Genomic DNA, 24,738 nt, shown 5'->3' on the forward strand with positions numbered 1-24,738 from the left:
TATATATGCACCACATCTTCTTTATCCATTCATCTGTTGATGGACACTTAGGTTGCTTCCATTTCTCGTCTATTGTGAATAGTGCTGCAGTGAACATTGGGGTGCATGTATCTTTTCGAATTAGAGTTTTCTCCAGATATATGCCTGATGGAGCCATTTTTCGCCCAACAATTTCACCGGCTGATCCCTACTCCCTATTCTTCATGCACAATGTTATGTGTGAACACCTGTGTGAATAGCTGAAACCAGCTGGTGTTGTCTTAACAACCACACAATGAATGAAGATCGAGTTCCCAGTCTACACCAGTGGTTGCTTCTATATAGGAAACAAAAGTCATACAGTTCCTCTTACTAAGGTCACCGGACTTTACTGGCTTCTTCCACGATGACAGAGCAAACAGCTGACTAAGCGTTTTTGGCAAACAAGGCCATCGACAGTCAGAACCAGACTCTGGGAGCAGTGTATTTTGAACATCTTAACCTCAAATATGTGAAGAGAAGGAAAACCGAAGGCCTCTTAAAAACATATTCACTCAACAACTCTTTAGTGAGCAGTTACTATGGGCCAGGAGCAAACAATGTCATTTGGTCTCTGCAATCTTGATTAGATGCAAAAATAGCCAGGAAATCTTCCCGTCCCTGTATGCCCGCCTCTTTGCAATGAAGCTTTGCTGTTCCCTCCACGAATAGGTACGGTCTGTTTCTCCACTGTTTGAATCCGGAGCTGACCATGTGACCTGCTTTGGCCAATGGGACGTTAGCAGGATGACATCAGCAGAGGCTTAACCCCCACTTGTCCATTGGGGGTTACTCTCCTGCTGCTGGGCACTGTTCCCCATCATCCCAATAAGCCCAGGGAGGCCTGCTGGGTATCGAGAGACCATATGAAGCATGATCTCAACCATCCCAGCCAACACAGCAAAGGCCCCAGGCATGTGAGCCACCCCAGGAAAGAACAGCTGATTCTGGCCCAGACCAGAAGGGATGCCACACAAAGCCCAGCCCTCAGCATCGTGAAAACCAATAATGTGTCATTTTAAGCCACTGAGTTTGGGGATGATTTCTTCCACAGCAGAAGCTAACTGATACATGAAGAATCACAGGGATGGCGTTTGGTACCAAACAGGTTGCATTCAGAAGCAGAACTCTCTGCCAGCAGAGCAGAGGCAACGTCCTCGCGGTAGTGGATAGACTTCGTGGCGCTCCCGGTGCTCTGGGGCCTGGAAAACGGGCTTTCCTTGCTGGCTCAGCTGCGTCTCTGAAGAAGGAGAGTGGTAAGGTCAGAGAGACTGAGAAGACTCCTGAGCCTCTGTGGGATCCTATAGACAAGCCAGATGGACGTGTCCCCTGGTCACGCACTGGATGTCATGCCACGTAAAATTGCTCTGAAACCTTCTGAATTCTCACTCTCGATTTCTACTTACTCACAGCAGCCCTGTACTAGTCTGGGAGCCGGCACCGGTCCCATGTGTGCACAATACTTCCAGCAGCATTGCTGTGGAGGAGGCTGAGCCCGGCCCTGCAGCTGGTACAATCCCTGGCCTGGAACCATGAACTCTCATCTGTGGCGTAAGCTTGACTATTAAAATGTTTTCTTTGAACACCGAAACAAATGGCACTTTTTCAATCCCCAACGCAAGGCCTATGGAAAATCAAAAAACAGGAAAGCTTTTACGAAGAACAGAACCCTTACTTGGGAAGAGCGCTGAATAATGAAAATAATAACTCTCAACGTTCAGCACTTCCTTGGCTAGAAAAAGTAGTTGTACTGGGAAGCATTGTTCTACCACCTGTGAGCCACAGTTTTGATGGCAAGGCTGATCTGAGTGCCGGCCCTGCCTCAAGTGCTGGTACAAGCACCGCCCAGCGAGGGGCAGCTCTCAGGGCTGCAGGAACTGCACGCCAACCCGTGGAAGGATGCAGCCTGCTTTCTGAGCGGCCACTCCCCTCCACGGAGCCATCACTTTCTTAACAACCTGCAGACACCAGGACCATGAAGGGTGTCATTTCCAGAGAAATCTGCAAAGTACTTTAAAGAGCGTCCCTTGAAGCATCTTCCTGAGGGAGGGTCTCGCAGCCTTAAGATTTTCCCTTCATGGGTGGAAACAAAGTTTGACATATGTTGAATTGTTCTTTGGAAGGGGGGAAGATAAGACTTGTCAAAGAGTCAGGGCTGCTGCGGCTCCCTGGCAACGAAACTGCATGGAGCCCCAGGACATTCTAGAGCCAGCTTTCCTTCATCTGGAGAGGATGGTTATCTCTGAACGGTACCAGCATCCATCCATTGCCAAGGCCAGAAGCTGCAGCATCCCAGACTCTTCCCCTTCTCTCAACACCAGTTACCCACTGGCCGCCAAGCGTTAGCAGCTGCACCTTGGAAATGTTTCCACCACCTTCATTCTCACGGCAACTACTCTATTTTAGGCCCTGGTTTAATTTCTCTGAATTACTGCCAAAGCCAAATGCTCTCTCCACCTCCATTTTGTCACTATCTAATTACCATGAATAATAACAATCATCACCAACTTATTATGTTCTGGACATTGTGCTAAGTACTGAAATTCTGACCTGAGATATAGTTACTATTACTTTTCACTAACATTTTATTATGAAAAAAATTACCAAAAAATTTGAAAGAGTGGCCCAGTGTACACCCAAATTCCTACCACTTAGAGTCTCTATTTGCTACCTTTTAGCAGCATTTGCTTTATCACAGAACTATCCATCTACCAACCCATTTAACTTTTATTCATTTAAAAGTAAGTTGCAGATGTCAGGGTATTTCACTCTTAGATAACATGGCATGAAAATCATTAAAGTGCAATACATGTTTAACTTTTTTGAGGTAAGATTTACATACAATACAATGTGCACATCTCAAGGGCACCATGGATGGAATTTGATGATTGCATCCACCTGAGTAATACAGAACGTTATTGTCAACCCAGAAAATTCCATCAAGCCCCTTGCTGGTCAATCCCCAGCCCCCAGGGGCAACCACTGTTGACAAATATTATTTTTGGAACTATTATTTGTATTTTTTTTTTTTTAACCGATGAGGGAAACAAAGCTAGAAAAAGTGAACAATTTGTTCATAGAATCAGTCAAGAAACCTGGGTCTTTCTATCTCCAGAGACCACTTTCTCAGCCCTGTTTTGTCCACGGAGCTTCAGCCAGGTGCCTCTACCGAGGTAGCACTGCCCTCTGAGGGCTCCATGGAACATGCCAAATATTTATCGGGAAAAAAGTCCATTGGAGGATTTCCTGATGGACATGAGCATCTAGGAGAATTCTAAAGGTTCTGAGAAGTCCTGCAATAAAAAAAAATCAAAACAGAACAAAACGAAAACCTGGTTATAGCCTATTTATTAGCTGACTTACATCCTTTCCTCCTGTAACAAAACGTGCTGTGATGGTGCTTTGAAATATCCCCGACATATTCCGTCCCAGGTGACAGGTGGGCTGCACTTTGCAGTGCCTCTAACGAACATGTGTGTTCTGTCCTGCCTTCCAAGCCCTGCCCTACCCCTTCTCACCGCCTGGAATTCTCTCGGCCTCCTTCTCCTCTCTGACTTGTGCTCTCCTCCAGCTCTCAGCTTATTATTTCTTGGAAAGTTCCCAAACGCCCTGAAAGGACCGGTTAGGAATCCATCCCCTGTGTTGCTACGGTCCCCCGTCACCACCCCCGCATCCCGCCCAAATAGCAGTCCTCTCCGTTGCCTTGGAGATCTCTTTTTATTTGTCCGTCTTCTGCACTGTCTCCGAGTTGGGCCAAAGCACCATTTCTGACTCACAGCAGGTGCTCCGTGGATGGCTGTAAATTTTAACCTTGCGGCTCGGAGCAGGGCCGACCTTGTTGGTGAGCCCCTAGTACATCACAGAAATGAATCTGTGACAAAGAGCTGTTGCTGGGGCTCCTGTCCCACAAAACCACAAATGTCACAATCCTGCCACCAGCACACCGGGGACCGTGCACAGAGCTAGTCGCGGACTGTAATGGGGGCACCCAGGCTGGCTGCCGACCTCTGTCACGTCTGGCCCTGGAGGATGGGAAGTGAGTGACATGCAGGGGCCATCGAGTCCCTGAGGCTGCCCGGGACCCTGGTCAGCTTTGATTTCAGCTCAAGTTCTCATATGTTCGTACAAGCAGCTCCTTTTGCTTCCTCTGTCTCTATTTCTGACAACCAAAATAACTACCTGCACATCGAGATTTTTAACACTTCTTGATTTCATTGCTGGAGAGTCCTTCTTTTAGGTTAGGAATGTTGAAACATGCATCAGTTTTATCAGATGCTTCCAAGGGTGGAATCTACTCCCTGGAGAGGACCCCGTGGACAGAGAAGGAGCAGTGCTGGGAGGAGGCGTGGCCCGGGAAGGGGGGAGGGGCAGGCTACTGAAGGGCGTCCAGACAGAGGAGAGCATCGGGCAGCATGTGCTTGGACCCGGGGCCCCAGGAGCGTGTGGACGGAAGGTGCTAAGGACTTTTGGTGAGCACCAAAATGCACCAGGCTTAGGTGCCTAACACACTACTTCTGTGCTCTTCACAGCAACCCCATCATCCCAAGCCAACCGAGGCTGAGAGAAATTAAACGAGGTCCCCAAAGTCACACAGTTACCACGTGCTTACAAAGAACTACAATCACTACTACATGAGCCCCCAACAAAATCACTCTTTTCCATTCACTAATGATGCAACTTTAGAGAATTCTTTTCCTTAAATCTTTTTTACGCCTAAAGTGGGCCATATCGATGCTCCGCCCAAATACCCTCACATCTCATTTTATCATTTCTCTGCACCTGCGTCCCCAGCTGCCCCCATCACTGTGTTTCCAATGGCCAGTACCTGCAGCTCTTTTTCGAAGGGCTGCCCTTGGGCTCCTGGACCACTGTACCTGCAGACTCGGAGAGCTGGGGTGCCTGGCGCTCACATACCTGCCCTGCATCCCCACCTTGGTCATTAGCCAGACTGTCTGGCTGAGGAGAATGAAAGCACAGACCCCTTGCTTTGGGTCGGGGCAACTCGGAGGTGTAACTAGCCCTCCAAGCTTCCCCATAGGGTCAGGACAAGTTACCTTCTGCAGGATTTTGCCTGAGATGGTGGCACCTTTGCTTGGCTCCTCCCCTTTCGCTCCCTGCTTTCTCCGTCCCTAACCAACCTGCCCTGGGAGCATCTGCTTAGTAAATCACTTGCTCTTGAAGCCACATCTCAGGGTCTGCTTCTGGAGAACCTGACCTAAGGCACGCCTCACATCCTTTCTGGAAGGCGGTGGGAAGGGCAGGGAAGAAGAGGAGGGGAGAGAGAAGAAGGAGAAGAACTTTCGCTTTGGGTTACCTTCCTTGGCTATGACCTCGTACGTTTTAGCTTGAAGTTTCTGAGACATTTATTTCCCCACCACTGATCCCCGTAATTGTTGCCTTTAAGTCTGAAATTAGAATGGTAACAGGACATTAAGTTTGTAAAATACTTAAATAGGCTGGGGGGACCTCAGAGATTGGAAAGTGGCCCCTGATAGGCTGAACTCAGCTCACCGACATGTTTGGTCTACACAGCGTAGAACCATGGTGTTGTCAAGTTGAATATGTCGCCAGCATTTCAAACCTGGAGTTACACGAAAATGTCCATTTCTGGCTTGTTTTGAAAAACTGGGATATTAGGCAACACCAATCCTGCATTATGTATGGCAGCAACCATTTGGCTCCGACTTAAATAGTATATTAGTCAAGGCAGAATGGGCTCTGATGACCTAACATATAAAACCCCAAATCTTAGCAGCTTAACCCAACAAAAGATTAGTGTCCATTCACTCAAAGTCCAGTGAGGGTTGGTGAGGGCTCTGCTCCACGCAGCAACTCAGGGATCCAGGCTTCTTCCTTCCTGTGACCCATCATATAAATCAGTAGCATCCAAGATCACTGGGGGGAGGAAGGAGAGGTGTAGGAAGCACCTTGGCTGTTGACCACCCAGCTTGACATTTCGCTTCAGAATCCATTGACCAAAACTTATCAGGTGGACCCAACTCAGCTACAAGGGAGACAGGGCAACGTAAGAGCCGACAGAATACCTGGTGAGTATTTTCTCTGCCACACAGGAATGTGTGTTCTCTGTTTTGCTGAATATCCACAGACCCTATTACCTGCTGAACATTGACATTTATTTGCCATTTATCATCTCACAGCACTCCCTTCACTCGTTACATTACCTGGGTTAAAAGGAACCGTATAAAGCTGGAGAGCCTCTGGGTCCATAAGAATTCCCCAGTTACCCTTTCAGGGCAGCCCAGAGCCTCGGACAGCCCTCCCCACGGAGGAGCGGGCCCTCAAGTGCTTAGACAAGACCTTCCTCCACTGACCAAAAGATGCCTAACTGTTCCCAGAGGCCAGACCTGTCACCCACACCTCTCCATTTCCATTTCAGCAGGCACCTGGCAGCAGGTAAAAGGGCTTTTTGAATAAACATGGTTTCCTTGCTCTTGTCTCCCAAAATCTCCTCCAGGAAAACAATGTATAAAGTGGGGACTGTGTCTTCAAACCAGGCCACAAAACCTACTTAACAGAGGAGGTAGTTGAAATTCCCTCATGTGGAGGAAACAAGCTTTTGTGGGTTAGCCAGGAATGAAACTACCACTTAAAACTGATGCTATTGGAAACGATATTTCAAGGGCAAAAACAACCAGCTTATGAACTTTTCTTGCCATGATCACTTTTGTTTGTTTCTGGTCAGCGGTTAAATTCCGATCACCCTCCTTGGCCAGCAACAGAAGTCCCTTTGTTTGGTTTTTGACCAGTATTTTCCAAACAGGCGAGGGTCTTTCTCATCTTTTGATCTTAGTCACATGGTCAGTACATGACTTATCTTCCAAGAATCTGCCCCAAGATCACTCCCTTCGTGAAACTTAACCTGACACTTTCCCTCTACCACTACACACTTTGTATAGAATAGAGCCTTTCTATTCATGAGGAATACATTCTGAGCACTTCATGAGTTCCTGCATCAGGGCCCACCAGTAAAGCACCCTCATTCTCTCTAAATGCTCTGTTTTCTGGACAAGAACAGTCGTGTCCTTGGAGGTCTTTCATTTCTCCTCTTTTCCATCATTGTCACTAGCAACTGGATTTTTCTCAAGGTTGTTTCTCACTATACTGAGATAGTTTTTTATGACACTGTGAAGGTAACTGTGCCAGTCCCCCCATCACCCCCCAAGAAGCCAGCATCTGTTGGTGGGAAGTCAGCTGGTGTCCTCATTAATTTGGCGACTTGTTCTTGCCCATACACTTCACACTGTGCCCTCAGCCAACCAGGTCATACTGCACCCAGCAAAATTAAAATCACTGCATGTGTGAATAAACTATGGTACATCCCAACAATGGAATATTATTGAACACACACAATGAGCTATCCAGCCATGAAATGATGTGGAGGAAATTTAAATGCATATGACTTAGTGAAAGAAGCCAATCTGAAAAGTCTACATACTGTTTGACTTCAACGCTATGACATTCTGGAAAATGCAAAACTATGGAGTCAGTAAAAAGATCAGTGGTTGCCAGGAATTTGGGGAGCAGTTAGGAATGAATAAGCAAAGCACAGAAGGTTTTTAGGGCAGTGAAAATACTCTGTATGATATAATGATGGGTAGATGTCATTACACATTTGTCCAAACCCACAGCACGTACAACACCAAGTGAACCCTAAGGTAAACCATGGGCTTTGGATGGTGATACTGTGTCAGTGTAGATTCATCAGTTGTAAAAACTGTACCACTCCGGTGAGGCACGTTGATAATGGGGGAGGCTGTGTATGTGTGGGGCAGAGGCTAGATGGGAAATCCCTGTACCTTTCTCTCAATTTTTGCTATAAACCTAAAACTTCTCTTTAAAAATAGTCTTTAAAAAAATAAATGTATGGCATAGACCTATGTAAGTACTCAGAGACTGCTGACACCATGAATACCAAGTCCATTTGTTGAGAATCTAATTATACTTTATTGCATTTATTTATTTATTTCCTTAGTGGCGTCTTCCTTCTAGGCTATAAGGCTTGGAAGGCTGGGACTTATCTTATCATTTTCTGATTCCTATGGCTAACTACAGTCCCTGGCATAACATAGGCACTTTATTACTATTTGTTGAATGCATGCATGAAAGGGTTGTTGGAGAAACATACAAATCTCCAAACTTCCATGTATTACTAGAACGCCTGCACATGAACATGGGAACCCCATGTTTATGTATGCACCACACTTTGTTAAATATTGCTTTGAGTTGTTTTACAGCTCATTTATTTATGTTACTTCAAGCATTTTAAATTTCCAACCTAATGATTCATCGACTAACCATTCTGTCACTTGGACTTCAAGACAGGTTTAAGGAAAATAGAATCTGGTACAGTAGAATCATAGGATGTCACAAGAATGCCTAGGGCAGTGATAAACGCTTCTTTGAAGGTCTTTATCATCTCACCATCATTCTCTATGACGCTTCCTGAATGCTAATGTGTATAGAAACTTTGAGAGCTTTCCTACAATAAAGTAGGAACCCTCTTTGCTTTTTAATCTGATTAAAAACTTAGAGCATGTGGGCTTCCCTGGTGGCGCAGTGGTTAAGGATCCGCCTGCCAGCGCAGAGGACACGGGTTCAAGCCCTGGTCTGGGAAGATCCCACATGCCGCGGAGCAGCTAAGCCCGTGCGCCACAACTACTGAGCCCGCACACCCTAGAGCCCGTGCTCCTCAATAAGAGAAGCCACCACAATGAGACGCCTGCACACCACAGCCAAGAGTAGCCCCCGCTCGCCACAACTAGAGAAAGCCCTTGCACAGCAACGAAGACCCAATGCAGCCAAAACTAAATAAATAAAATAAATAATTTTTTTTAAAAAACACGTTATAAAAAAAACCTTAGCGCATATATGTGAAGACACACTATTATTATTATTCCCATTTTAAACATGAGGAAAATGGGGTTCCAAGTATAAAGAAACTTCTAAGTCCATTGGAGTTGGACTCTTCTGCCACCAGCAGCAGATCTCAAACTTCAGCTTTCTCCGGGTTCACATTATCTCCGAGGATAAATACTTCACGGCGTTGAGTGGCTCTAACAGTGGATCTGATAACTCTTGACGAGCCGCTCGCTGCCTGGAACAGGCTCAGGATTTTATGTGAACTATTTGGAGGCCTCTGATGAAAGGCTGTGCGGTATGAACATTCAGTCATGGTCAAAACATCTGAGGGACTGAGCTATGTTTATCCAGACCTGGCAGATCTTATGTTCAGAACTGTTTTCCTGGAGCACGCTGGAGGGGTTTGTCCTTGCCAGAGAATGTTCCTATATCGTTTCTCTCGAGTGAGAGGAGAGCATCGCCCCTGCTGTGCACGGCAGGGATGCAGCTGCCTGCTCTGCGGCCCTCCCAGGGGTGTGGGAACACAGTTTTCAGCAGATGCTTATAAACACTTTGTTCACTACACAGCCCTCCCAGCGCATGCGTGCGGACACCACGGCCAGACAGATATGCGGGACGTCCACGCCAGCTTGTAGACAAGCCCGGGGGTTGTGACGCCAGGTTCAATTGCTCTTTTCTTGGCCACGAACTCCAGCCTCAGGCCACTTGTGGTCTGAGTCCTAACCCTGCTCTCAGCACGTGTGACCACATGGCTCCAGGACAAAATGACAGAGCTGTGCTGTTGGGGATCCCCCTCTGGAGGCAGGAGATGGCAGTAGGACCCAAAGGCATCATCAATCCCTGGACAGATCCCTTTGTGAATGGGATGACTCGTTAGCAGCTTTAAAAGCAAGCCATTTCTTACAAGCTTGATGACCTAGTTTTACCTTAGTTTGGGAGTTTGGTTCCTTTTTGCTGTCTCCCAGACTTTACAGAAGCCTGCCTTAAATGCCTCCTCTCAGCGGGGCTCTAAGACATCAAAGGAAGTCACTTTCCACTCCCACTGTATTAGTTAGCCAGGGTGGCCCCAACAAATTGCCCAGAGAAGACGGCCAACTTCTCCCTGTGTCTTCACCTGGCTTTCCCTCTGTGTGGGTCGGTGTCTAAGTACCCTCCTCTTGTAAGGACCCCAGTCCTACTGGATTAAGGCCCACCCACACGACCTCATTTTAACTTACCTCTTTAAGGATACTTTCTCTAAATACATCACATTCTGAGGTACTGAGGTTTAGAACTTGAACATAGGAATTTTAGGGGGACACACATAACACATAACACATCCCTACAGAGAACAGTGTGGTGGAGCCTTGGCGATTAATGAGGGATTCTTCAAAGGGAAGACAAATTTGAGAGGAGAGAACTGCAGCATCACATCTGAACTCCCTTCCCCCCCAGAAAAGAGCAGACTTGGAGTTTCTGGGTTTCTTCCTTTCTTTCTTCCTTTCTTTCTTTCCTTTCCTTTCTTTTTTTCTTTCTTTTTAAATTTTATTGGATTACAGCTGATTTACAATGTTGGGTTAGTTTCAGGTGTACAGCAAAGTGATTCAGTTACACATATACATATATCCACTCTTTTTTAGATTCTTTTCCCATATAGGTTATTACAGAGTATTGAGCAGAGTTCTCTGTGCTAAGTAGGTCCTTATTAGTTATTTATTTTATATATAGTAGTGTGTATATGTCAATCCCAATCTTCCAATTTATCCCACTCTCCCTTGCCCCCTTGGTAACCATAAGTTTGTCCTCTACATCTGTGACTCTATTTCTGCTTTGCAAATAAGTTTCATCTGTACCATTTTTCTAGATTCCACATATAAGCGATAGTATACAATATTTGTTTTTCTCTTTCTGACTTACCTCACTCTGTATGACTATCTCTAGGTCCATCCACGTCTCTGCAAATGGCACTATTTCATTCCTTTTTATGTCTGAGTAATATTCCATTGTGTACATGTACCACATCTTCTTTATCCATTCCTCCGTCAGTGGACAGTTAGGTTGCTTCCATGACCTGGCTGTTGGAAATAGTGTTGCAATGAACATCAGGGTGCATGCATCGTTTCGAATTCTGTTTTTTTCTGGTTACATGCCCAGGAGTGGGATTGCTGGATCATAGGTAGCTCTATTTTTAGTTTTTTAAGGAACCTCCATACTGTTCTCCATAGTGGCTGCACCAATTTACATTCCCACCAACAGTGTAGGAGGGTTCCCTTTTCTCCACACCCTCTCCAGCATTTATTGTTTGCAGATTTTTTTGATGATGGCCATTCTGACCGGTGTGAGGTGATACCTCACTGTAGTTTGGATTTGCATTTCTCTAATGATTAGTGATGTTGAGCATCTTTTCATCTGTCTCCCACTTTAAATCTCACCCCCTGTATTAAGCTTTCCCAGATCCTAAAAAGAGCCCCCACCTCCATCCTTACCTCCTTACACCACTTCCTTCATGTTTCTTCAATGGCGCTTATCCTACCTTGTCTTCCAAGAACTGCCCCCCATGACCCTGCAAGCACGAGGGCAGCCCTATCTCCTCTTCACTTCACTGTGAAGTGCCCCCTGCATCACCTGACCTTTGAGGATCCCACACAAGATTAACTGGATAGAGTTACCACCCCTTCCATGTGTGCCTTGACACCACGTTCAAGTTCTTTATTGCTACCATCATCTTCTGAGTCCATGTCTTAGTTCGTTCAGGCTGGTATAACAAAATACTGCAGACTGGGGAGCTTATGTACAACAGAAATTTATTTCTCACAGTTTTGGAGGCTGGAAGTCCAAGATCAAGGTGCCAGCAGATCTGGTGTCTGGTGAGAGCCCGCTTCCTGGTTCACACACGGCCATCTTTTTGCTGTGTCCTCATGTGGCAGAAGGGCAGGGGAGCCCTCTACGGCCACATTCATAAAGACAAGAATCCCATTCATGAGGGCTCCGCCTCCCAAAGGCCCCGCCTCCTAATACCATCACCTGGTTGGGGGGGGGGTAGGTTTCAACCCGTGAATTTTAGGGGGACACACGGTCAAACCATCACAGCCAATGAACACTAGTGCCTGAGAGAAGGAACATCTTCCTCTACCTTTTCATATTTTGGTTCACAGAAGAATGGACCTTCTCTCCCCTCCTTATGGAACACTTTTGAAGGGAGCATGGCTGGCCTTTCTCTACCCCCTTCCAGGGCCCTTTCCCAGGAAAGACTGGGGATCACTGACTCACTGCACCGTGAAAATCATCACAGCACTGGGGCCGCTAGGTTCAAGCCCCTGCTCAAGGGCCCGACACTCTTTTTGGTATTACTAGCGACGTAAAGCCAGCTAGCTATCCTTACTCTTGTGCGACTGTCAGTAGCTGAGTCAGGAATTCTCTTGCGGCACGATCTCTCTCCATTGCCATCTGAGAATGTGGTCCCCAGATTTCAATTCTGGGGTAAGAGCCAGGAAATAAGAGACCCCCGTCTTGTCCCAAACTTGAAAACCCTCTTCTAATTTCCCACACTTTGCACTGGGATATTGGGCTCTGAATTGGTAGGCCCAATATCCCATTAAAAAGGAAGCATGCAAATGAAAATGCCTCTCTGTTGCTTAGTGAGACCTGTGTTTATAATCAAACAGCAGGAGGAGAGAATGTCCTTCTAAACCTCTATTCACACTGTGGCAATTAGTCAGAAGGTTAAAGGGGGATCAATTAAATAATTGGGGCACCTCTTGCAATAAAGGGAAAAAAATGAACCCCATAATTGGTTGAGGGTATTTAGAGGGACATTGTCTGATAGAATGGGGGGGATCACATTCTCTGGGGAATCACACACTTTGAACTTTTCAGATTATTCCCATTTCCTGAAAACCAAAGACGGAAGGTTTTCTACATTACCTGTCCCTAGGGATACTGAGTTTTGCTTACACTGTTTTCACAAGCCAACTTTTACTGAATATATATCCATCCTGTACAAGGACATCTGTCTAATTCATTTAAGCACTTAGTTTTATTTTCTTTTTAAATTATCCTTTTTTTAAAATTTGTCATTTTTTGGTGTTGTCACTCTCTGTTGTTTTAAATCCCCGGTTCACAGAAAAGAATCAATGGCTCAAAAGTGGTTTGTTAAGAATAAGAGTGTAATGAAAATAGTAATATAAATACTAGAGCTCAAAATAACATCATAAATATAAATAGGAAAGAGGAATTCAGTCTAGTTCAAATATAAACTATGAACCTGCATGTGCTAGAACAGTGATAGGCAAGTAGATTTCCCGCAAACAACTCCAACTGGAGAGTTGAATGAAAAGTCTGACAAATGAATTTTTAAATTGGATATCACGGTACTTAGGAATTTCTTTCTTTCTACTCCAAATTGATTTGTCCTGTTCGGAAACTTTGTTAAATAGGAGTATGAAGATTTTGCATCATTTTCCAACAGTGACCTTTTCTAAATAAACCCACTGAGTATTTTTTTTCTAAATCAACCTCAAAATATTGCTTTCCAGTCTTCAATGGAATATTTTTCTCTAAGCAGTCTAAAACTTCAAAGCCAACATTCAAAGACTTCTCCAAAGCATAAACAGGTTTGAGTCAAAATATTTTCCCAAAGTTTGCAAAACCAAGTTCATAGCTTTTGACACACTTATGCTCAGAGAAGAAGTCGAATGAGCATGTGGAAATCATTAGGACCATTCACTACCTATTTCCAGTTCTCTGCCTTCCGTGTGCCTGACAGCACTGCATCTCTCGGCTGCCTTTGAAATCAGGCAGGGCCATGTGACCTGCTTCAGTCTGAGAAATGAGGGTGGATAAACAACTTTCAGAGCTCTCTCTCCCCCGCTGCCATGACAACTTGTGCATGTTCCAACAGTGGCTTTTCCACAAGTCTGGATCCCAGAGTCAGGACGATGTGCAGCAGAGCCTTCAACTGTCCTGTGTTGGACATGAACTTTGCTGGGCTAGATCTGGGGGCCGTTTGTTACTGCAGCATGACTTAGCCCAGCCTGACTGATACATAGTGATGGAATTTATGACGCAGAGTATTAACAGCATATAATGTGGAAGAACAACGTCATGAGGGGTGGTAGTAAAAGGCTTGTGTTTGTTTTTGGTTTGCGGTTGGGTGAAACCACTGATGTACCAACTCTTGAACTCACTTGGAATACGAGTGACATATATTCAAAGAAGAAGAGGCTGGCCACTTTTTTCTGTTGGAAACTTACAGTACAGAAGAAGGGGTATTTATTTTAGTGAGCAGTCATTGTGTGAGTCATGGTGAGGATTGGAAAATGTGCGTAGGGGACACTAGCTAAGTAGGCACTGGGGGAGGAGTTGCCGTGAAAATAAACATCAGTCTTCTCAGGATCACACTGTGCACGTCAACTGTGATGCAATAAAGCAGGAAAGATGCTCAAATTGTAAATTACAACCGAGTGGTGTCCATTTGGCATATGTTTTTTCAACACATGGTGTGAAAGTATCTGCAGGAAGCATAAGATTTTATTCTCTACACAGACTGTATTGGGTAAAAGGCACTCAAATGAGCATTTGAATTTAAGAATGAATGAATATGGTTTTTTTTTAAAGCATTACTTGGTGGCACTGATAATATCACTTAAAGCCATTTCAGTGACGTCCAGTGCTTTGTGCGTGTGGGATACCTTAACTATATATTTGGCAATTTATGAAGATTCTTCAAGAGATGGACACTTGGTACAAATGACTTAATAGCAAAGAATTTGACTCTCTCCCGACACTTTATGATTTTTTTTTTCCATTATCAGAAGAAGAGATAGATGGCATTATGGGGTAGACAGTGTTTTAAAACTAGCCAAATGATGCCACAGAATTTGAAAAATTCAAAAGCTCAATGCAATCAAAAAGTGCGTGAGGAAACGTTCACTGCTCCTTCCCAGCTTTTAACTTTCATATACTTTTATTGTACTTCTGGATGTTTGAATAGACACAAAGAGTATGTACTTTCACGACTTTTAAAAATCTGTAATCATTTAGAGTTTATATTAGTATACCCTACCAAATTACAATCTAAATTAATTTTTTGGCAAATAGCCAATTATTGAATGCTCCCTCCTTCCTCCTACTATTATGAAGCATTGATTTTATTAGATCCATATATATATATATATATATGGGCCTATTTTTGGACTTTCTATTTCATTGATCTGTCTGCCTATCCCAGTTTTAATTACTATAATTTTAAAATACTGCTTCTGGAATAATATGTAAGAATGGCTGAAAGATTTTTAAGGATATTGAGAGAAGTTTTACCTTACAGTAACTTTAAAATCGTTATCAAGTAATTCATCTCTTTAGAAGATAATACATGCAGTCTCATTCTTCCAATATGTTTAATTTCTCACTCTCTTCACTGGCTTCTTTCCCTATACTTGCAAACATGAACAAGTTTTTTCTATCTCGAAGAAACTTGTATTGACTGCCTTGTGTTTTTCTGGGTGTTGCATTTCTGCCCTTCCTCTCACTGCTGGTCAACTCCTGTTCCCCATGGAACATAGCCCTGTTTCCCTTAAATTCCTGTGTTATCTGGTTACACTGTTCTCCCCAAAGAGAACTATTAAAAGTTATCAGCGATCTCCTTCATGCCCTTCAAGTCTCTTTCTGATCTTTGACCTTCTGTGACCCTTTACACGATGCTACACTGGTCCCCACACTGCCTGGACCCATCTCTGTTCTCTCTCCACTGCCCTATTCTGGACCTCCTCTGACTTTTCTGGAGGCAGCTTCTCTGCCTGCACCCCCTACCCTCCGCCTCCTTGACTCCCAGAACAGTCCCTCTCCTTGACGTTCCAATGCCACCATTGTTCCCAGCCCCTCTGGACACCTTCTGGGTGTGGGAGAAATGAGCCCCTAAGGGAAAAAACCTCGACACGTGGTTTTCCTTGAAGCCCTTCCGTCTTTCTGCTCTGGCCACCACGAGTCTATCCTTCCTACTTCCTCGGTAGCTTCCACTGAGAAGTTCATTAACAGCTTCTCTGGCTTCTTGCTGCCAATAGGTCAAATCTAAGTCTCTCAGCCTGGCACTCAGGACCACCAGTGTCAGTGCACAAACTTAGTTTGCAGCAACCATACCCACTGCTACCCTAAATTAACACTCGGGCCGAGAGGATCTGGATTTCAATCTGGACTCGGACGCTTAGTGGATGTGTGGGCTTGGGCAGGTTACGTAGCCTCAGTCTCTGCAAACCCAAAGACCAGGGAGTGGCATAGGCAGTGGGGTTTACCACACGCAGCCTGTGTGTGTCAGGCACTAAAGAACCTGCAGGGTTCAGGACTCTTTGCCTTGAGCACAGACGCAGAACAGGGCCCATTTGTACAACAGATGGCAACACCTCTGGACTTCTGGAGGTAAACACTGGGGCCCTCCCTTTCTCTTCTTTGCTCTTAGAGGTCAACCAAGTGATTCTCTTTTCTCATTGCTCACCCCTTTTTGACCCGATGGAACTACTTTATTTCTTGGCATCCCCCGCAATACTCATGGCATTTAATAGATGCTCTATAAAGCTTTGCAAATAAATGGTTGTTTGAGACCGCCGAGTCATAGCATAGAAAAAAGATCCCTGAGAGTCAGAAGATCTGAGATTCTGTCTGGATTTGCCCTATTCTGATTCTGTGACACTGAACGACCAAAAAGCTTTCCTGAGCTTTAGTGCCCTAAGTTTTCATGTGGAACCCTGCTAATGTTCAGTGTTTAATAGCCACATGTGGCAGGTTGCTACCATTTTGGACAGAGAGGATGTAGAACACTTCCATCATTGCAGAAAGTTCTATTGGACAGCGCCGATAGCTAAAACAGCACCAGAAGATGATGACGTGCCTGGAAATAATGTCATGAAATAGTCTTTATGGGAAATGCCTAGAACAGAAGCTTCACTGACGGCAGAAACACAGCCGCCTTAAGTGGAAGAGACAGCAAGTGTCTGTGGGATGTACTCCAGGGCATCGAAGGAATTAGATTAGCAGAGATTCAGACAGGCAACTGAAAAACCTCATCGTAAGCATCTGGGTGTTATCTGAGCTCGCTGCGTCATAGGAAGGAAGAGGGGAAAGCAGCCCTACTTTATGTGAGTCTCCAGCATTAAGCTAAAGCTACGAGGCAATTCCCCAAAACATTGCGAAGCTTCAAATGGGAAACAGTGGTTTTCAGATCTTTAAGCTTCTTAATCGATTAAAGAAATTGAGCTTGAGTTGAAGAAGCAAAACGATGGTATTTAGCTCAGAGAAAAGAAGACTGGGAGGACCCATGTAAGAGATGATACCTTTCCCAACCCGGAAATTTCACCTGATAACACTCTGCTCAATTCTCAGGATCTGCTTCAATATATTCCTATAATGTGTAACTTTTAAGAACACCCCTTGGCCAGGTTTTGCTGTACCTGCTGTACTATAAGTTCCTAAAGGGCGGTAGCCATATCCCTCCTTCCACGCTTCACATCACAACCAGAGCACCTTTTAGGAATTGAGAGGATGTCTCTCCTTGCATCAAGCCCTCCAATGGCTACATATGACAAGTAGGATCGAGATCAAACTTCCACAGCCAGGACCACCTACATACTCTGAGGGACTCAGTGCAAAATGAAAATGCAGGGCTCCTTGTTCAAAAATTATTAAGAATTTCAAGAGGGTAACAGCAGAGCACTGAACCAAGCATGAGCTCCCCTGAGCCCAAGGCCCTGAGTGACTGCACAGGTCTCATGTCCGCGAAGCCAGTCCTGCCTGTATGTAACTCCTGTATGTAGCTCCTCACATGTTCAGGGTCTTTGAAAAGGTGATTCTCTCCACCTAGAACACCTTTGCAGGCTCTCCCACCCCCAGCACGTCGCACATTGATTTTCTTACCATTCAGACAGTTGCTTAAGTGTCACAACTTCAAGAGAGCCTTCCAAGATGCAATTCCTCTCATAAATTCTCATAATTAGCTTAGTTCTTTGTATGATGATTTGTCAGTAGAAGCCACTGGACTGCAAGCTCCATGAGGGCAGAGACCGTGTCCATCTTGTCCATTGTATTATCTCCAGAGTCCAATACGGCACAAACACCTGGAAGGGCCTCAGTAAAAATCTACTGATTGAGTCAATGAATAAAGAATGAATTGCAATTTTCCACACACTATATCTTCAAAGAACTGGCTGGTGGGGACAGCTGGGGGGTGACGTTGGAGGACAAGATATCACAGGTCCCAGGCCAGACCCCGGTTCCTAGCACGGTTTCACTCCGTACACCTTGCTCTGCTCTCCTCCAGGGATTCAACCAACCAGCAAACAGGCAGACAGAGTGAAGCTGAGGTTTGGATGACTTACCACTGAACCATCCTGCCATTCCTATTGGGCCACAATATATCCTCTTGCTTGCCACTGGATTTGATCTTCTATCGTGAAACTGACCAATAGTGATGGTCATTATTTCACCACTGGGGATAAGGTCTTTCTGCATTATCCCCGAACATCTGAGCTTTCCCCTCCCTAAGAGATAACCTTTATCATCCTCTTCTCGAAGCTTGAACAATAAACACGTCTCAGAACTTCTCTATGAAGGTAGTTATCCAACCAACCAGAACTCAAGTGACTCTTGAAATTCTCCCTAGATAGCTCTACGTCTGTAGCTTTGGGGTTTTCATTGACTCCTCATCTCTGAATTTCATAATTAGACTCCTTTCAACATTCCCTAACACCGTTACCCCACAATGCCTAGTACTAATCTTACTAATACATTCCTGTGTATCCTGGGCTCCACGCGAGCAAAGAAATGTGACCTGAGCTAAGGGTCTTAAAATCCACGAGATAAGAGGAACAGAATCCAAACCAAGGTAAGAAAAGGAGGCACCTAGTTCTAAATTCTTTTTTCTCTCTAGAGGAAGTTAGCTATTTCTGTAGCTATAACTCCAGCTCAGAGACAACCCAGAATGCACACAAACGGGAAAGAACCTATTTTAGTTAACTCGCACCAAAATGCCGGTAAGTGACACAAAACACAATCGCTTCCCATTTGGGACTGAATGCTCTTTAGGAGAAATATGGTTCCAAAGACCCAGGCACATGGAGAGCAGTCCTCCAGTCCATCAGCACCAAGGGTTATTGCCAACAGGATGCCAGAAGAGGTTGATTTCTAGAATTGCGTACATTCTGTCAAATCAGAGATTTTTTTCTTCTATCTGATGAAACAGAGTATACACACAGATATTAGCCTTAAATGCTATTTAAAGATAGAATCAAAGACGTTGAGATCTAGGACTTGGCAATACTTTGGTAAAATTAATTCATTGCATTGATGAGACTGATTGTTCGAAATATTATACCCTCACGGACGTCTCTTGGGAAAAAGAACACTTTAGTTTTAAAATAATTTTCTTTAAAAAACCACAACCTTTGATAGTGTCTAATTTATTCTTTTTTTTTTTTTTTTTTTTTGCCACGCCGCAGGGCATGTGGGATCTTAGTTCCCTGACCAGTGATCGAACCCAACCCCCTGCATTGGGAGTGCAGAGTCTTAACCATTGGACTGCCAGGGACATCCCATGATAATGTCTAATTTATTCTGGACAGTTAGATCTCTACCATGATGCCACCAGAGTCGCTTTTTGGTCGTGGTGAGCTCTTTAGAAGCTCCTTGCTAAAAGGAAAAAGTTGGCAGCAGAAAGGGTCTCCCATTAGCTCCCAGCAAAATAAGCAAACAGCAGGGGCCCCAGGGAATGAGCCATTAATCACAAAACAGAATGCTTCTGATGTTGGAAGGGAAAGATCTGGGCTGAAGGAGAATATAGAACTGTTTAGAGCAGAGATCGCAATATTTGTGCCGCTTCTTCTCCGTCCTGGACCCCTGCAGGTTAGATTAGCCTCCCGACGCCCAGATTCTTACCTGTGTGAACTCACACATGTCCTCAGACTCCTCCTCAACATTCCAAATAAGCACTGCTATGGTCTAGAGCTGGTCCTCAAGGTAAAATAGATTTTCCATCCTTGGAGAAGACATTAAGTATTGTCTCTGTTCCCCATGAATGCCCGACTATACAGGGTTCAGAAAATACCATCATGGCACCCTGCCTAGAAGGCTGGTCTTGGCAATCTCACCAATGGTGGGTCCAGCACTGCTGGGACCAGTTGAAGGGCCAGGGCTAGAAGAGTGGAGACTGACAGGGAAAATTAGGGGCACATCAATGAGAACCAACTCCCCCTCCTCCTGAACTGGGTCAGCCCTGCATACAGAAGGAAGGGCTCCATCCCCGTTTTCAGTGCAAAAATTATAACCAAGAACCGGACCCCACCACAGCTATTTACAGCATGAACTCAGGACTCAAAAGTGCCCTGCGAGGTGTTTATGACAACACTCTCCAGGGATGTAAATGGAAATTGCTAAAATTATAGGTGACTTGGTTATTTAGGGGCAGTTACACACATTTCTAAATCTGAATGATGCTTGGGTGGGTGGAACCCTTTGACATTCCAGCAGCCCTTCTTAAAGCCACATAATATTAAAGATAGTTTGAGCCTGAATATATAAAGCCAGATCACGTGCTGATATTTGCGGACCTGTGATTCTTACTCAAGATCACACTCTGAGTCTTGGCTGTTCATGGATCTCAGCGTTTGAATATGCACCCTCGGAAGTAGCTGTGACATTTTAGACCAGAAACCGAATGTTTATTTGTGGGATTTCGCTTTGCCCACAGTTTACCAAAATAACAAGAAAAGTAGCCTTTTCCTATGTCTGAACTACGTCTTCTTCCCATCACATTGTTGTAATGCTGGGAACATATGTTTAAGTAAAAGGACTCCACACTCACATATTCCTCAAAAAAAATTATAATTCGTGGAAAAAGTCAGCAAGATTTTCCCTGAAACGTAACAAATAAGAGACATGTGGAATTTATGTTTATTCTAACTATTGTCTAAAAATGATGACCACCAACACTTGATTGCTCTAATTGCTAAGTGTCTTAGTGGCACTTATATATCTTTGTTTCCATTAGAAGCAAAGGGAGAATGACGAAACCTACAATTTGATGTCTAAAATGATATACTGAGACCACAAAAATAACCCTAGTACAAGCTTATCATGTTTATGTCAACCCTACTAGCATTTTGAGATGTTTTGTGAAGTTGACTGACCAAGGTGTGCTGAAAAATAACTTTTAAGAAACAGAAAGAGAGAGAGATGGATTTGGCATTAATAGACAGTGGTTAGGACAGAGCAAAGAGAACACAGGCAGGAAAAGATGCTTATAAGAGAAAGAGGTAGGCATACAAGATGCAAGCTGTGAGAAACAGGAGAGAAAAGAGAGAAACCCTTCCCTCCGGTAACTCACCTTCCCATTTCAGTATTTCCAGATCAAAGGATTCAAAGCTAGCATGCTCTCTACATCATATCAAATTGAATTCCAGATGGTTAAGGGTAATTTAAGAAGTCATGAATGGAATCAGAGGAAAGTATAGGTAAATAATCTTGGAATGAAGAAGAGCTTTTCTGGTGTAACTCCAAAGAAATAAATCATCACGGAAGTATTTACACATTTCAGCCTCTGAACATTAAAAACCATAAGCAAAATGTAAAGGCAAGTGGCATGCAAAGAATATATGCTCAGTACATAGGATGAAAGTGTCACATGATTGATATACAGAGAACTCTAAAAAACAAATGGGGCTTCCCTGGTGGCGCAGTGGTTGAGAATCCGCCTGCCAATGCAGGGGACACGGGTTCGAGCCCTGGTCTGGGAAGATCACACATGCCGCGGAGCAACTAGGCCCGTGAGCCACAACTACTGAGCCTGCGCGTCTGGAGCCCGTGCTCCGCAACAAGAGAGGCCGCGATAGTGAGAGGCCCGCGCGCCGCGATGAGGAGTGGCCCCCGCTTGCCACAACTAGAGAAAGCCCTCGCACAGAAACGAAGACCCAACACAACCAAAAATAAATAAATAAATAAATAAATAAATAAACCCAAAGTTAAAAAAAAAAAACAAATGAAAAAAAGATAAATACTCGGGGGAAACAGGCAAATAACAAGGACAAGCAATTGACAGAAGAAATTCAAGGGTCCAGTGAACAATGTTCTACATCACGATTTACTCCAATACAAACTCCAATACAAACTTTCCTTACCCGGTCATTGCTTTCACAAGGCCATGTCCCTGCACAGACCTGTCCATCACTCCCCCTACCCTTGAACCCACCCACCCCCAACTTTCCAGGGGTCTCACCCATCCTGCTTCTTCATACACACCCTACGTTATGAATCACAGCCAAACTGGTCTACTTACTATTGTCCAAATGCACTCTCTATTTTTCCACCTTCGATTTCGCTCAAACTATCCCCGACTACTACCTTCCCAGAGGCCTTGCCCCTTCTCTCAGAACCCACCTGCTGGGATACCTGCCTCCACAGCCTCAGAAAAAAATACATTTCTCCTTTCCAGCCCATTCATGTTACACAGAGAATAACAAGAATAACACAAATAAGTGTTCTTACCTTGGCTATTACATCGATTGTTTTTCTCTGGCCCAGAAGCCTAGTAAATCGTCGGGAATTAAGGTTTGGAGGCAAACGAAAGGTTTTCCAAGACAGGACCGCGGCACATGTCTATAAATACGATCCTTTAATAAGTGAATATAGATCAGCCCTCGTGTAAGCGCGCGCGCGCGCGCGCACGGCGCCCTGGTTCCGCCTTCCTTGGGGAGCGTCACACCTGGTCCAGGGGAGGGGGCCCTAGCAGAAGCCCGCCAGCCGCCGGGCGCTGGGGAAGCTCCTGCGCATGCTCACGCACTTCTCCTGGTCGATGTACAGGGAGTTGGCTTTGACCGCCAGGTCGTGCTCCAGGGCGGCCTTGCTGTGGACCAGCGACTGCAGGGCGTCCTCCGCGTCCCTCAGGCGCTGCTGCAGCGTCTGGATGGTGTCGTCCACCTCGTACACCTCGTTAACCAGGCTGCGTGGGGAAGAGGCACCGGTTAGGTTAGCAGAAGTCACGCTGCTTATCAGCTCCACCGGGGCCGAGTGTGGTTACGGAATTCCCACCGGTCGCACCAACCTCAGAACTACTTCACGTTGCAAAGCCGCACAGCAAACAGGACGATCCAAGAGGCACACCAAGGATATTCGGGGGACACCAGCAAGTTTTCATACATGCATTGGGCATACACGCGAATATTAAACATTATAATATTTAAAAAGAAGGTAAACTTTTAAACATTTGATTTTTTTTTAAATAGTAAAGATGGGACAAATGGAAACAGCTCAATTTTCATGCATTTACTTTATCATTGAAAGTTGTTTATATAGTGAGGAAGAGGGGAACACCCAACTTTATTCAGTGGCTAGAATTCAGCCCAACCTGTTAACTACAGTGGGGGAGGGGTTAGTTAATGGGGCACTCCTCCAATTATAATGCCCCTCCCCCCCAGCAATGCCCCAAGGTTCCAGAGTAAATATCGAAACGTCAAAAACCTAATAGCACATGAAAATGATAATTCATGAAATCAGCTACGTAAACCATGAAACAAGTTGCAGTTTTGATTGTGCTGATGATGAAAAACATGACACATTTTTCAAGACAGAAAGGAAAAAAAGGCATCATTTCATGTAAAAAAATCTAGCATCTCCTCAAATTATTTTAACTGATATCGTTTTCATTTTCATTTCTTTGATTATTAGTGGAACTTTCCTAAATGTCTATTGGGCATTTTGCAGTTTTTCCGTGAATTGCCTCTTCCTGTCTTTTGCTCATTTTTCTACTGGGGTATTACTAGTTATCTTAAACTTTGGCAAAGAGCTCTTTAAGTTTTAGGCACATTACTTTTTTTTTTGGTCTGTTAAGCTTGTGGCAAATGTTTTCCCTAATTTGTTTTTTACCTTTTAATTTAGCTTATGTTTCGTTATACATAAGATTTCAATTTTTAGTTAGCTAAATCTTTCTTTTTCTTTGTGATTTCTTCTATTGTGTTTATATTTAGAAACTCCTTCTCCCCTCAAAGAGCAATTAAGCAAGGACTCCTTTACCCTCTGATTTGGCCAATAATATCCAAGGGATGGGACCACATGGTCAATCAAGAGAAAGAATACTAAACAGGTTATAAAAGACAACAATAAGGATAATAACTTATCTATTGATGACCTTACTTCATATGTATACATATATATATATATAATTCTACATATATAGTCAGTTGAAACCACCAACTCCAAATTCATCAAATTTTGCCCAGTGATTCAAAGCTAAAGTTTTCTTTGTTGGGGATGTTCATTTATCACCCCCCACTGGGGGGGGAGGGTGGGTGTGTGCATGAAATTAACTAAAATGTACCATAATATAAAGAGAAGCGTGACAGTGAATGAATAGGGGTGTGGACGTCGCTGGAGACGGAAAAGGATTTCACGATCGTAGAAAAATATCCAGACCATGTGGAAATCATTCTACCAAGACCATTTTATAGCTTCACAGACTTTGCCACTGGAAGATAAATGGCAGAGGTCATGAAGCCCAGCTTCCTTGTTCTACAGACAAGGAAATTGAGCCCCAGGGATTGATGAACTGCCCTCCCCACAGGCAGACGGCCTGCATGTGTTTATACACCGCTCACAGTTATCCAGGAAGCTAAGAAGGAAATCAGGAGTCTCGGCGGCCATAATAAGGAACAGGGTCCCATTTCCTGCCCCACCCACTCAGCTCCCAGAAGCAGAGACCTGGGAAGTTGGCCTCGGCCCTGGACCCTTTGGGTGAGACCATCTCATTTCTATTTGTCATCCCCACAGCGCAGGCCTCCCAGATAATACACAAGAGGCCCAGTTAAACTTGAATTTCAGATAAACATG

General features: G+C 44.6%; 1 protein-coding gene across 5 annotated transcripts in view; it reads right to left on the minus strand.

Annotated features, from left to right (window-relative positions):
• Positions 1-1,175: 1,175 nt before the first annotated feature.
• The window catches only part of TEKT3 (tektin 3), a 56,209-nt gene continuing 32,646 nt past the window's right edge, over positions 1,176-24,738 (minus strand). Inside the window, exons 8-11 of one of the 5 annotated variants that reach the window (XR_011071881.1) lie at positions 22,402-22,855; positions 17,782-18,003; positions 10,795-10,952; positions 1,176-1,258 (exon numbers count right to left, since the gene is read on the minus strand). Coding sequence is in view for 1 of the 5 variants with exons in the window: in XM_068530323.1 (XP_068386424.1) it covers positions 22,639-22,855 (217 nt within the window). In the remaining 4 variants the exon portion in view is untranslated. Of the gene's footprint in view, positions 1,259-3,127; positions 3,312-9,028; positions 9,187-10,794; positions 10,953-17,781; positions 18,007-22,143; positions 22,856-24,738 lie in introns of those variants that run through there. The other 4 variants (XR_011071884.1, XR_011071883.1, XR_011071882.1 and 1 more) reach the window with 4 other exon arrangements.

The sequence above is a fragment of the Eschrichtius robustus genome, chromosome 20, assembly GCF_028021215.1.
Source record: "Eschrichtius robustus isolate mEscRob2 chromosome 20, mEscRob2.pri, whole genome shotgun sequence".
Classification (NCBI taxonomy): Eukaryota; Metazoa; Chordata; class Mammalia; order Artiodactyla; family Eschrichtiidae; genus Eschrichtius; species Eschrichtius robustus.